At 32.3% G+C, this 12,356-nt stretch overlaps 1 protein-coding gene across 3 annotated transcripts; it reads right to left on the bottom strand.

Annotated features, from left to right (window-relative positions):
- Positions 1–1,645: 1,645 nt before the first annotated feature.
- Positions 1,646–10,400, bottom strand: LOC148609788 (tetraspanin-9-like). Of its 3 annotated transcripts, none has more exons than XM_088541024.1 (8): positions 10,309–10,400; positions 9,019–9,084; positions 7,684–7,875; positions 6,375–6,449; positions 5,299–5,382; positions 3,785–3,919; positions 3,242–3,325; positions 1,646–2,930 (listed from the first exon to the last, which is right to left on the bottom strand). In XM_088541024.1, exons 2-8 carry the CDS (start codon positions 9,073–9,075, stop codon positions 2,856–2,858), a joined length of 702 nt encoding a protein of 233 aa, XP_088397150.1. In that variant the 5' UTR covers positions 9,076–9,084; positions 10,309–10,400; the 3' UTR covers positions 1,646–2,855. The 3 variants fall into 3 exon arrangements, with proteins under 3 accessions (XP_088397150.1, XP_088397151.1, XP_088397149.1); XM_088541025.1 differs by having other exon boundaries at positions 10,313–10,373; XM_088541023.1 differs by having other exon boundaries at positions 10,205–10,347.
- Positions 10,401–12,356: the final 1,956 nt, after the last annotated feature.

Genomic DNA, 12,356 nt, shown 5'->3' with positions numbered 1-12,356 from the left:
TGTTGTGGACCAATTTCCTATGATACACATGTTGTGGACCTGTTTCTCATGATACACTTGTTGTGGACCTATAAACTTATCGATGAACAATTTCCTATGATAACCTGTTGTGGACCTGGTTGTTTCTTATGATGCACTTGTTGTGGACCTGTTTCCTATGATACACATGTTGTGAACCTGTTTCATATGATACACCTGTTGTGGCACTGTTTCTTATGATACACTTGTTGTGGAACAATTTCCTATGATATACCTATTGTAGACCAATTTCATATGATACACTTGTTGTGGACTTGTTTTCCCATGATATACCTGTTCATATGATACACCTGTTGTGGATCTGTTTCTTATGATATGCCTATTGTGGACATGTTTCTTATGATACACCTGTTGTAGACCAATTTCATAAGATACACCTGTTGTGGACCTGTTTCTTATGATACACCTATTGTGCACCAATTTCCTATGATACACATGTTGTGAACCTGTTTCTGATGATACACTTGTTGTGGACCTATAAACTTATCGATGAACAATTTCCTATGATAACCTGTTGTGGACCTGTTTCCTATGATACACATGTTGTGAACCTGTTTCATATGATACACCTGTTGTGGAACTGGTTCTTATGATACACTTGTTGTGAACCAGTTTCATATGATATATCTGTTGTTGACCAATTTCATATGATACACCTGTTGTGGACTTGTTTCCCATGATATACCTGTTGTGGACCTGTTTCTTATGATATGCCTATTGTGGACATGTTGCTTATGATACACCTGTTGTAGACCAATTCCATAAGATACACCTGTTGTGGACCTGTTTCTTATGATACACCTATTGTGCACCAATTTCCTATGATACACATGTTGTGAACCTGTTTCTGGTGATACACTTGTTGTGGACCTATAAACTTATCGATGAACAATTTCCTATGATAACCTCTTGTGGACCTGGCTGTTTCTTATGATGCACTTGTTGTGGACCTGTTTCCTATGATACACATGTTGTGAACCTTTCATATAATACACCTGTTGTGGAACTGTTTCTTATGATACACTTGTTGTGAACCAGTTTCATATGATATACCTGTTGTTGACCAATTTCATATGATACACCTGTTGTGGACTTGTTTCCCATGATATACCTGTTGTGGACCTGTTTCTTATGATATGCCTATTGTGGACATGTTGCTTATGATACACCTGTTGTAGACCAATTTCATAAGATACACCTGTTGTATACCAACTTCATATGTGGACCTGTTTCTTATGATACACTTGTTGTGGACCAATTTCCTATGATACACCTGTTGTAGAACAATTTCCTGCATGTACGATACACCTGTCATGGACCAATATCATATGATACACCAGTTATGGACCTGTTTCCTATGGTACCCTTGTTGTGGACCTGTTTCTGAAGATACACCTGTTATGGACCAATTTTCTACATGTACGATACACCTGTTGAGCTTGTTAAGACATATTCTGGGAAATGATCAACTCCAGCTATTTCAGGCAAAAGTAAGAAGATCAAGCAATATACAAATAGGTCTCAAGTATTGTAAGGAAGAAACTATCAACACAATCTGGATGATAAAATACAAAGATCAATATCTTAACTAAAATAAAACAACACAGAAAAAAATATAAATTTATTTGAAATACATAATATAAAAAAAATGAAAATATATATATAACTCACATGTTTATAAAATTGATATGTTATCACAGAGCATTATTTTGTGATACTGTGAAAGTACTTTAATTTGTGGATACCAATTTTCATGGATCAGGGAAGAAACACTAGTTTGTTGGTTCTTGAATTCATGGTTTTGAGGTTTTCAATATACACATCAATGGGATTCTCCTTCTCGTCGGGAACCAAATTTGGTGTTTGGCCTACCAACGGAAAGCACGAAATTGGTACCCCACAAACTTTCACAGTAGTATACTTATAATCACATCACCTTTCAATTGACACAATTATCCTGAAAATCTTATACAAATAAATCTTTGATGTATAGATTTCAAATACAGCAGTAAATTTCACATCAAAGACAACAATGTTGAAAAATTAGAGTTACATACCAGTCAGCTACAGAAAACCAAAAAATTGTTTATTCATTTAAACACTGACACATCAAATACTGCAGAAATAGTTCGATCTAAACCAAAAAAAAAACATGTCTTTTGAAAAGATTACCAAGCTGAGATCCTAGATCCATGTCTGCACAATCTCAAACCACCTTTCTTGAATTTTGAACTGTGGTGATCCTGAATTATTTTCTTTTTATCTGATAAAGTGCACCCACATAAATCTCAATACAAACTGAAGTGTAATGAAATCAGTTTACAAAACAACAGGATACACATTTTTTTTCAAATACCAGGAAAAATAGAGAGATGACTACTGATCTTATGCCATCAAAACAACATGTAATATTTTTCTATTTCCTAGAATTGCATAAAACCTTGAACAATTGGCTAATTAAAAAAATAATATTAAATAATGGAGTCTTTACCTATTAATGAACATGGTGTTATAACGTTTAGGATCAACCTCATCCTTACAACTAAGTCTTTCAAAATCAAACCACATATATAATCTATCATAACTGATTGGGTTGACCTCATTTTGTACAACAGTATAAGGTTAAATTGTTTTTATTGTCATAAATCTTTAGTCTTTAAATAAAAAATCCCTTTTTCCATTTTTATATGCCATTAACATATGACCATTCTGAATCTCTCCATCCAAAAACAATTCCATGCCATGTTTTACAAGTCACCCATCCACAAACAACTGTATCTTTGGTGTTTAATGTTCTTTTAATTTTGATTCCTGTTTCAGAATCTTTTCCGATAACTTTTTTCTCTTCTTATACACCAGATCAGCAGAAAAGACACAACAACCAGGCTCAGCTGAAATATATCCAAATACACGTACAACACATAAAATAAATGTTACTATTTCTAAATAAATAAAGGTAATTTGCAGTGAGTTTAATGTCCCAATTATCTTAATCACTGTAGTTTATTTCAATAAAATAAATAATTTTTCACTTTTAGGAATATAAAGTACTAGAATTACCTTCCCTTAGAGAAATTCATAACTTTTTGTTCAGAAATTCAATACTTATTACAATTATATATTCAGAAATATTAACACTAAAATCATAATTGTATGAAAGATCATCACTAAACCAAATTAAATTTAAGATATTTGTTTTTACCTGTAGAATTCCTATACTGATGCCTGCAGCACCAATCAGGTAAAAGTTATCACTAATCCACTCCTTGGCATCCTCATAACAACTCTGAAAAAACCAATGTTAAATGTGCATATTAGAAAAGGAAATGGTTTCATCGGATACATGCTTCCAAGATAGGAAACAGCTGATAGCTACCAGGGGTATTTAGAAGCTGGATAATGACATTATTGTTTGTTTACACATATGTTGTAAGGATGTCTTAATGTATCAGGAAGAAAATTCTAGATGTTTATTTGTTTTTGGGGTCCAGCAATAGATTAACTTAATGTACAATGTAATTTTTTTTTTTTTTTTTTTGGGTGGGGGGTGTAGCGCAGGCATTCCATGTCAGAACATTCAAAATTATTAATCTATCCACAATACTGTAATAAATAAAAACATAAAACTCAAAAGCACAATGTTTGGTTTAAGTGGGAGAAAAAAAAAACTTTGTCACGAGATAACTGAATCTTTCCTGCCGGGAAGAAATAGCCTAGTCTGTGGTAATTTATAAATTGTACTTACAATAATATATGCCACTTTTCCACCTGCTTGTCCACAGCCCATATAACCACAGCAGGAATCTGGGATATTTTTGTAGTTATGTATATCATATACTCCGTACCAATCAGTGTAGTTATTGACGCCACAACACATGTACTGAAATATGTAATACAGCCATAATGAAATACAATTACAATTGACATCAGTAATACGGGTAAAAGCAAGAGGCATAAAGAGCCTGATTCACTCAACCCTTTATGTTTAGTTATACCCAAAGCAGAAAGAAATTTTTGGGGTATAATGCTTTTGTCTGTTTGTCCATCACAACTTCTTGCTCCGGGATAGCACCTCAATTTCTTTACTGATTTCCTTGAAACTTTGATGAATGGCTAATAGCAAAAAGGTCTTGGATAGGATTGGTTTTCAGAAAAAAAATGGTGAAGGGGGGATCTCTAGTAAAATATCATTGATTAAGGCTTGAAGTCTGGAAAGGACCTCTATTTAATAAAAGTGAATAGTTAACTACTATAAAAGCTTGGATGGGATTAATTTTCACACATTTGGTCTAAGCGGACCACTTTTTTGGGAGGGAGACTTCTTTAAAAATTATAGATTTAAACTTGTTGCCAGAATAGAGTCTCTATTTTTGATATATTTCACTAAAACTTTGGTGAATGACTAGTAGCAATAAAAATTTGGATTGGATTGATTATTCAGAAATTGGATAAGGAGGACCATTTCTATGGGTGTAGGGAATCAAGATTTTCAAGAAAGGGCAAATATGTCCACATTGAGTATTGCTCACTAAGGTTCTTTACTTTGAGGAAAGGCAATAACTTCTATAAAAAGTTATTGAATAACTGAATAACCTTGATGTAGATCATGTAATTCATATTTCATTTCATCTATTTTGATTTTCAAGATAATAACTGCAAAAAAAAAACAAACAAACACACAAACAAACAAACAAAAACAAAAACATTACTTTTTGCCTTTCAAGGGTAACAACAGACAAGAAGTTGACACACTACTTGGACCTACTACAGACCTTATTATAAGAATTTTTATCAATTGACAGTTTTTTTTCCTATCTATCATGATTTTCAAGATATTAGCAAAAAACTGTGATTCAAGGGCAATGACTGTAAAACTCTGACAAGATCACTTTTCCTAAAAAGCATTAGTGGCCATGCCTTATGCTCAACCACCAGAATTTAAGCAACTTTTAACATAGATACCCTAAGGATGCAGGTAATTTAAATTGTTGAAAATTAACATAGTATTTTCAGTGGAGAAGGTCCAGATGATCTGAAAAGAGTAGAAAGTCAGAAAATTTGCATAATCTAGTAAAAGTTGATATGGTTTGCACAGATATTCTTACATTCCAAGTATTCCACACACATTCCAAGTATTCCACACATTCCAAGTATTCCAATATATGCTCATTTAAGATATTCTTAGAAATCATCTTAAGAATCCAACACTTTTGTGAAATCTGGGTCATTTCTAACATTCTTGTAATAGACATCAACTACCTTTTCTTGTAATTTATCCCATGCACTTCGTGTCTGATCTTTCTTCAGTCCTTCTAGTAGTTCTCTCTTAATTATATTTTCTACCTTAAAATGATAATACATCAACACCACATGTAAAGTCACTCAAATATGATAATGAGGATACTTTTAGTTATGGTTCTCTGAGCTAAACAATTACATTTGTGTATAAATAAATAACAGACTTTTAATATTTTATTTGGTTTACTTTCTTAGATATAACTGACAGTCCATATAACGTGATATGGACCGGCCAGAATTATATGGACAGCCTCGCTTTCAAATTAAGAATGTGACGTCATAAAGTTTGTTTTCTCTTTTCTTCCACACATATGATCCAGAGTAAACTTTATAAAACAGTATGAAATAGCAAATAGTTCATGTTACTTCAGGTCATATGGCAATATATGGACTGGTTAGTCACCCCCCAAAAATTTAAAATTGGGGCAACCAACCAGTCAATATATTGCCATATGACCCTCAGCATCATGAACTATATATATGCTAATTGTTGATCCTGGTATTTGACTAAATATTTTTTCACCAACAATAAAATTACATACACTAGAATTGTTTTTTTATTCAAGATCTGTTAATTTGACAAATTTTTGAACTATTTTACTTTTCCAAGGTAAGGAATGACTTGAGTTTTTCATTATTGTTGGAAATGAAAATTGATTTATATTGCATACACAAGAAAAAATCTCCCTCACTATTTATACTAATAAAATATAGATTAAATTTCCTTATCATTCCATAAAAAAAAAAACCCAAAAACATTAATCATTCAGTGCATGAACAAAATATGATCTAGTTTTTCATATTATGACATTATTCTTGATACCCTAATTTGGAATTAGTATATGCATTTTATTCTCCAAGGACAATTCAGAAATACCCTAGACTGGCCTAGAGCCATATCAACAAGTGATAGATTCTGAAAAATCCAGTAACATATATTTGTATAGGTACAATGTACAATGGTAACAGACAGTATTACTGCACCTAGAAAAGAATCTAGAAAAAAATACTAGAAAATCTGACTACTCTGTACTTACATCTCCACTGTATATAAAGGCTATTATTCCTGCAGCCAACTCCATGGCAAATATCACAAGCACAAATATGAAGTACTACAAAAAAATGAAATAAATGTGACATTCAACATCAGTTAGATTTCTCAAAACTGATTTGAATTTGATTGAGATGCCAGGATAAAACTTTAAATTAAAAGGCACAACAAAAATTCATAGTGAAAAACACTCCAAGAAGATAAACTTAAAACAGGAGCACTTTAGCACATAATATTACTATTACCTAAGTTTCCTTAAATTGAGCATTTAAAGTCATTCTTTGACCTTTCATAGACAATAACTCTAATAAAGGAGATGTTCTAGCTGTAACTTCAACCCTATTGAGACTTTCGTAAAGCTCTTCAATCCTTAGAAGGAAATCATCTTTACTTTTCTATACCTCTCACAGTTTTTGAGATGTATTTTGAAATAAGTGGCTTAACCCTTATGTTCTACGAAAAGACATGGCAGCCATATGGACCTTAAATCCAATCTCACTTTTTGTGCTGTGAACCCTTAAAGAAGATTCATGTCAACTTTCATAAAACTTTGTCCAGTACTTTTGGAGAATAAGATGTTTGAAGATGTTAAGTTAACAGATGACAACAATGTGGATATGAAGACATGGCAATCGGTCACAAGACCTTTTAGACCAAGTTAAACTTTCAAAAATTAACAAAATCCTCAATTCTTTCTTTAGAAATACATGTAGTAAAATATATGCAAAACACTGTTTATTTATGCAGTTGAAGCATCATAACACTTTTTTCAGTTTTTTTCAGTTAATGCTCACTGAATCTTCTCTGTATCTACATGTAACAACAACTTACCCTATTTCAATCAATAACTTAAACAGAAACTCACCAACCTGCCATTAACTGATAGTTATTAAGCAACCTAACCTGTAACTGATACATGTACTCACCAATTCTAACATAACCTGATTTGTTATTCATCAATCTTATTTGTAACTGAAACAGGTACTCATTGATTGTAACTCACCGATCATAATATATATTGAATGTTATTCAGTAACCTTACTTTTAACTGATACAGGTACTCACCAATCCTAACTTAACATGAATGTTATTCAGCAACCTTACTTGTAACTGAAACAGGTACTCACCAATCCTAATTCAAGTAGAATGTTATTCAGCAACCTTATTTGTAACAGATACCTGTATTCACTGATATTCACTAAACTTGTGTCTGATATATGACTGTTACTCACCAATCTCAACATACACTGAATGTTATTCAGCAATCCTACTTGTAACTGAAAACAAGCACTCACCAACCCTAACATACACTGATTATTCAGCCATGCTCCAATAAATCCCACAAGGGATACTACACAAACAATGATACCAGCTGATATCAGTAATGCTGATGATGTCTCAAATTCCTTGCTCTCAAAAATCTCCACAAAATCTGACCGAGACACTTTCAGGTAGATACCTATACACATTGCAGCAACACCCATAATCTTTAAAAGAAGACGAAATATCAATGAAATTGTGCCTTTGATGGCGCATTCAATGTGTTCCTAATAGTAGTAACAAACAATATTGAACATCCTTATGAGGATCTCTGTTTGCAATCAGGTATTGTCTAAAATAACAGCCAAACATTTTTAAAATAACAAATTTTACTAATCAATAGAAGAAGTGAAATCTTAATCATGGATACATATGTAGAATAAACAAGACCAATACATGTCTGGATCAGCATCACCATTATATATTTGTCAATGTCTTAAAAATGGCTAAGTTCAACATGCCAAAAATTTAGGAAAAAATATTCAAATCTCTCTATAATAGGGATTACCCATCTTAAATTATCTTCTTTTCATATAATCAGTGTGCAAGGTTTGAATAATATAGCTTTAATACGTTTAGTTACAGATTAAACGAAGTGGATAGCTCTATTAAAGTTTTGTAGAAGGATGGAGTTGAGCAGCTACTAGATCTGCTTTCACCGTTGGTGACACAAGTGAAAAACATAGTAGAGATATGTCTTTTATTGTGTTTATACATTAGGTTATCAATCCTTTATCCTGTGTTTAGGGTTTTATTGTGTAAGTTTTGTTATATTCACTAGAAATTGAATAACACTTGATTTGAGTTACAAAAAAGATATGACAGATAAAAATTTAGATCAAGCCACTTTAGGTATTTGAAAAGACAATTTATGATTCAAATACTGGTAAATAATAACAGGATGTTTATGACCAAGATGATAGTTTTATTGCACAGTCTTTGGAATTTATGTTTAATCTAAATAACTAATGAATGGCCTTCTGACCATCATCTGAAAACCACTGTTGATTACACTGCGTTCCCTTCCTACATGACGTTCTAGGAAAGCAAAACAGCATAATCAACTATAGGTTTCCCAATCAGGCACTTAAGAGGTAGACCTATAGTAAGGGACATAACTTTTGAAATCAGTGATTTGTATCATATTCAATTTCACAATGCATATCAAGCTTTCATTTGAAACAGAATGAAATCAGTTCAAGTTACTTTGATGCTTACATGAGATTGATATAAAATGCTGAATACAAATGTTTCAATGATTTGTAAGAGTTGTGTCCCTTACCCTAAGTCTACTCCCTAAACATACTTACAAAAAATAAGATATTGCATACTGCAAATGTAATTTTTACACATTTGAATCCATTCATGGTGATACCCTGCAAGTACAAAAAAATGGAATCTTCAAGGTAAATGCTACTTATTTTAAACTAGAATAGTATGTACAAATAAACAGAGTAAAATGAGCTCTAAGGAGCTCTTAAACCAAACCAATATCAACCAATAACAAGCTAAATGTAAATAATGTCAAATAACGCATAGCATGCACTTATTCTATAATAGGGTTTCAGGTAGTCAATAATAAAGTGACACTTTTGCTTATGCAATCATATTTTTGTAGGTTATTTGTTGGATATACTTTAAAATTTCAGCAGACATGTAACCACTATTGAGATACATACACTCCATGAGACGTTTAGGTTATCTTTATGTTCCAAATGATACAATGAAATAATTGAAATTCTCATATTGAGTGATTCAGATTCTTTAGATAATTTAGTTTATATGACTCCTTAACAGCTGTATCAATGGTTTGTTCTCGTTTGAAAAACATTTAAAAAATATGTCTAGATGAAGTTATAAGTGATGAAACTATTAAACCATGCAAAAAACAACATGAATGAAAGTACATTTAAATTCATTTTTTTATATTCATCCAAAATACTGGTGATTTTTGTCCATAAAATCAGCTTTTTGCAGCAGAAAATGAACTTTAGTATTTTTATCTCAAATTACTATTTTTGGGGGTGCACCTTACTATTTTCATCATATTGAAAGGGGTTGGCAAGTTTGTCAGAGGAAACTTTAAGAAAGTAACAAAATTCACAGTATGTTAAAAAAATTGAGAAAAAATCCATAAAAAACTTGAGTTAACCAGCGCAAAATCAGTTTCAAATAATAAAATACTACTTTTATTTATAACATTTTGTTTTTTTGGCTATCTGACTCTACCTTCACATAAAATTTAGTTAAATTTCCAAATATATATACTTTTTTCAAAATAACTGTCTTTATAACCTTATATTTTTTTAAAATAAATGCTCATTGAAAATGCATTTACTTCTATACAAATTTGCAATATGCCAGAAACGATGATATTCAGAAATGATTTTCGACTTTGCTGTTCGGCTGAAATATTTGGTGTGTGTCAGACTAAAAACTTTCGCTCGCATCATACATTCGAAATAAGTGTTATAGATCTGCTGTCTGCGTAATTACCATAATTTTAGTGTCCATGCAATAACTTTTTACTAGACCATTTTCTTTCCATATTTTGAAGTATTTCAGTTCCTGCAAGATTCTAATATTTGAAAAATATTTACCTACAAACAGTTTACAGATAGACTTCGCGTTGAATAAATTATTTAGTAAATATTTCAATAAAAGACTATTTATAGATTGCGTCCAAACCGGTTTTGAAAGGGTACATATAAACTGCGAAACGAAACGAGATGAATCGAATTTAATTTATCTTGTAAATCTATCATATTTATATGAGCATTCCAAATTATGAAATTTATAGCTCAATACTTGAAGTTCAAGGATGTTCGCTCTCCTATCAAAGGATAAATCGTTCGTTCTAAAACAAAATCACAGTGAACAAAATACGAAGTTAGAAAAAATAGATGGGTCAGTGTGCCCGTTTAAAATTTTGGCGGGAAAAGAATTTCTCTTGATTTTCAATAGGTTTTGTCTAAGTAAGTTTCATTTATTAAACACACCGAACTTCCCAAATAACTTTTAAGGTCTGTTTAATGAAATCATGAGACGAAAAGCGGGAGTTACTGATGCTACGAAATAGATAAAACAAGAGACCAAAAATCTGACAAAAATGTCCGAATATGACCAGCGAACATATACAAACCATGTAACTGTAATAACTCCCTATACAAACTGACGAACGAACGGAGGGGGGTAAATTGTTATGACCCCAACAATGTATGTGGGAAAAAATGTTCACTTTACAATCTCGAAAAGGCACGACCCGAATCAAAGAGCTCGGTCGTTTTTTAAATATTTACTCTTTTTTTTTCGTTAGCAGAGGAACTAATAGGCACGTAACATTCATCCAATGGTGGATTTATTACATAAAGCAACAAATAAAAGCGTCGTGTTAGGATAAAAAAAATGTCAGTTGTGTGTTGGCCTGGTTAGCGTAAATATGAATAATGAATTCATGTCAGTGTAAAATAACCACGCTCGAAAGGGAAAAACCACAAAAAATTTCAAAAAAATCACCAAAATGATGGGGACAAAAAAGAATGCTGGCACCATGGCCTTCTTCGTCAGGGGTCACGGATATGAAAAAAAAAAAAACAAGTGCAATCATAAAAAAAGATAGATGACGCAGTAAATTTTGTTCTTTTTACTTATAATTTTCTACACTTCATTCAGGAAATAACACATGACACGCAATTTCAATTTTCGAACGCAAGTTTGTTATCAGTATTTTGCCAATCGTGAAACAGAATTGCGATCAGGTGACTTGCGTTTCCATGGAAGAGCGTCTTTAAGGTCAAAAGGAAAAAATACCGGGCTTCAAACTCGAAAATATAAGTCAATATGATTACGGTGGATGAACTTTTTTTTTAATTAAAATCGCATATAAAGGAAATCTAAATCAAGAAAATAATTGCATACAAGAAGTACTCAAAACCAATACTATCAAAGCCAAATCCATCATCGAGAGATTCTACAATGTGGAATACAAGGAATGAACCCACAGTGTTTTAGGTACTTTGAAATTTGTTTATACTGTCAATGTAGATAAATATCATGATAAATAAAGTCTGATTAAGTTCGGGGTCAGACGAGTCTGACCACTGGGTGTGTGAATACCATCGGTGACCTTTGGTCCACCAGCAGTGGCATCACCCAGTGGTCATTAGATACCAAAAATACCAAGTATGAATGCTGCATAAGAGATCGATCCGGTAGATATCAATTGGTGCATGACAGCTGTGTTGAATAATAATCGGCTAATTACCAAATATGCATTTTATCAACCGTTACAACAGAAATTCACTTCATATGATTTACGAGCTACACGTATATCGGCCATAGAAATTAAACGGTTCTAGAAGATCGAGAAGATTTTTTTCTTCAAAATTTTAAGGTTATCTAGACAACGCGTGACAGGCGGCAATAGAAGCCAAAAAATATTACATTGTACACAGACCTTTGGACTTTGTAGTGAATTTTTATTAAGAAGAACGTATTCGGCCGGAATAAACGTTTTACATGTACTTACAGTAGTTTCAAATTTTATGATTAGGAGTGCAGGCTATAAAATTGGAAACAAGAAACTTAATTGGATTATCTCCTTTTGTTAGCTCATCTACTTGCGCCAGCTATATGTGTGGCACCGATG

Source organism: Perna viridis, chromosome 8 (assembly GCF_037379345.1).
Source record: "Perna viridis isolate PV_CMFRI_1.1 ecotype Kerala chromosome 8, ASM3737934v1, whole genome shotgun sequence".
Taxonomy (NCBI): Eukaryota; Metazoa; Mollusca; class Bivalvia; order Mytilida; family Mytilidae; genus Perna; species Perna viridis.
Note: the sequence above shows the minus strand (reverse complement) of the source record. Positions and strands in the feature narration are given on the sequence as shown.

Bases quoted from the DNA above. Each gene is read 5' to 3' on its own strand.
- LOC148609788 (XM_088541023.1), bottom strand. The intron at 3,326-3,784 runs GTAAGTACAATT...TGGTTTTTTCAG, and splicing joins GAAAAGTGGCATATATTATT to AGTTGTTATGAGGATGCCAA. The intron at 2,931-3,241 runs GTAAAAACAAAT...GATATATTTCAG, and splicing joins TCAGTATAGGAATTCTACAG to CTGAGCCTGGTTGTTGTGTC.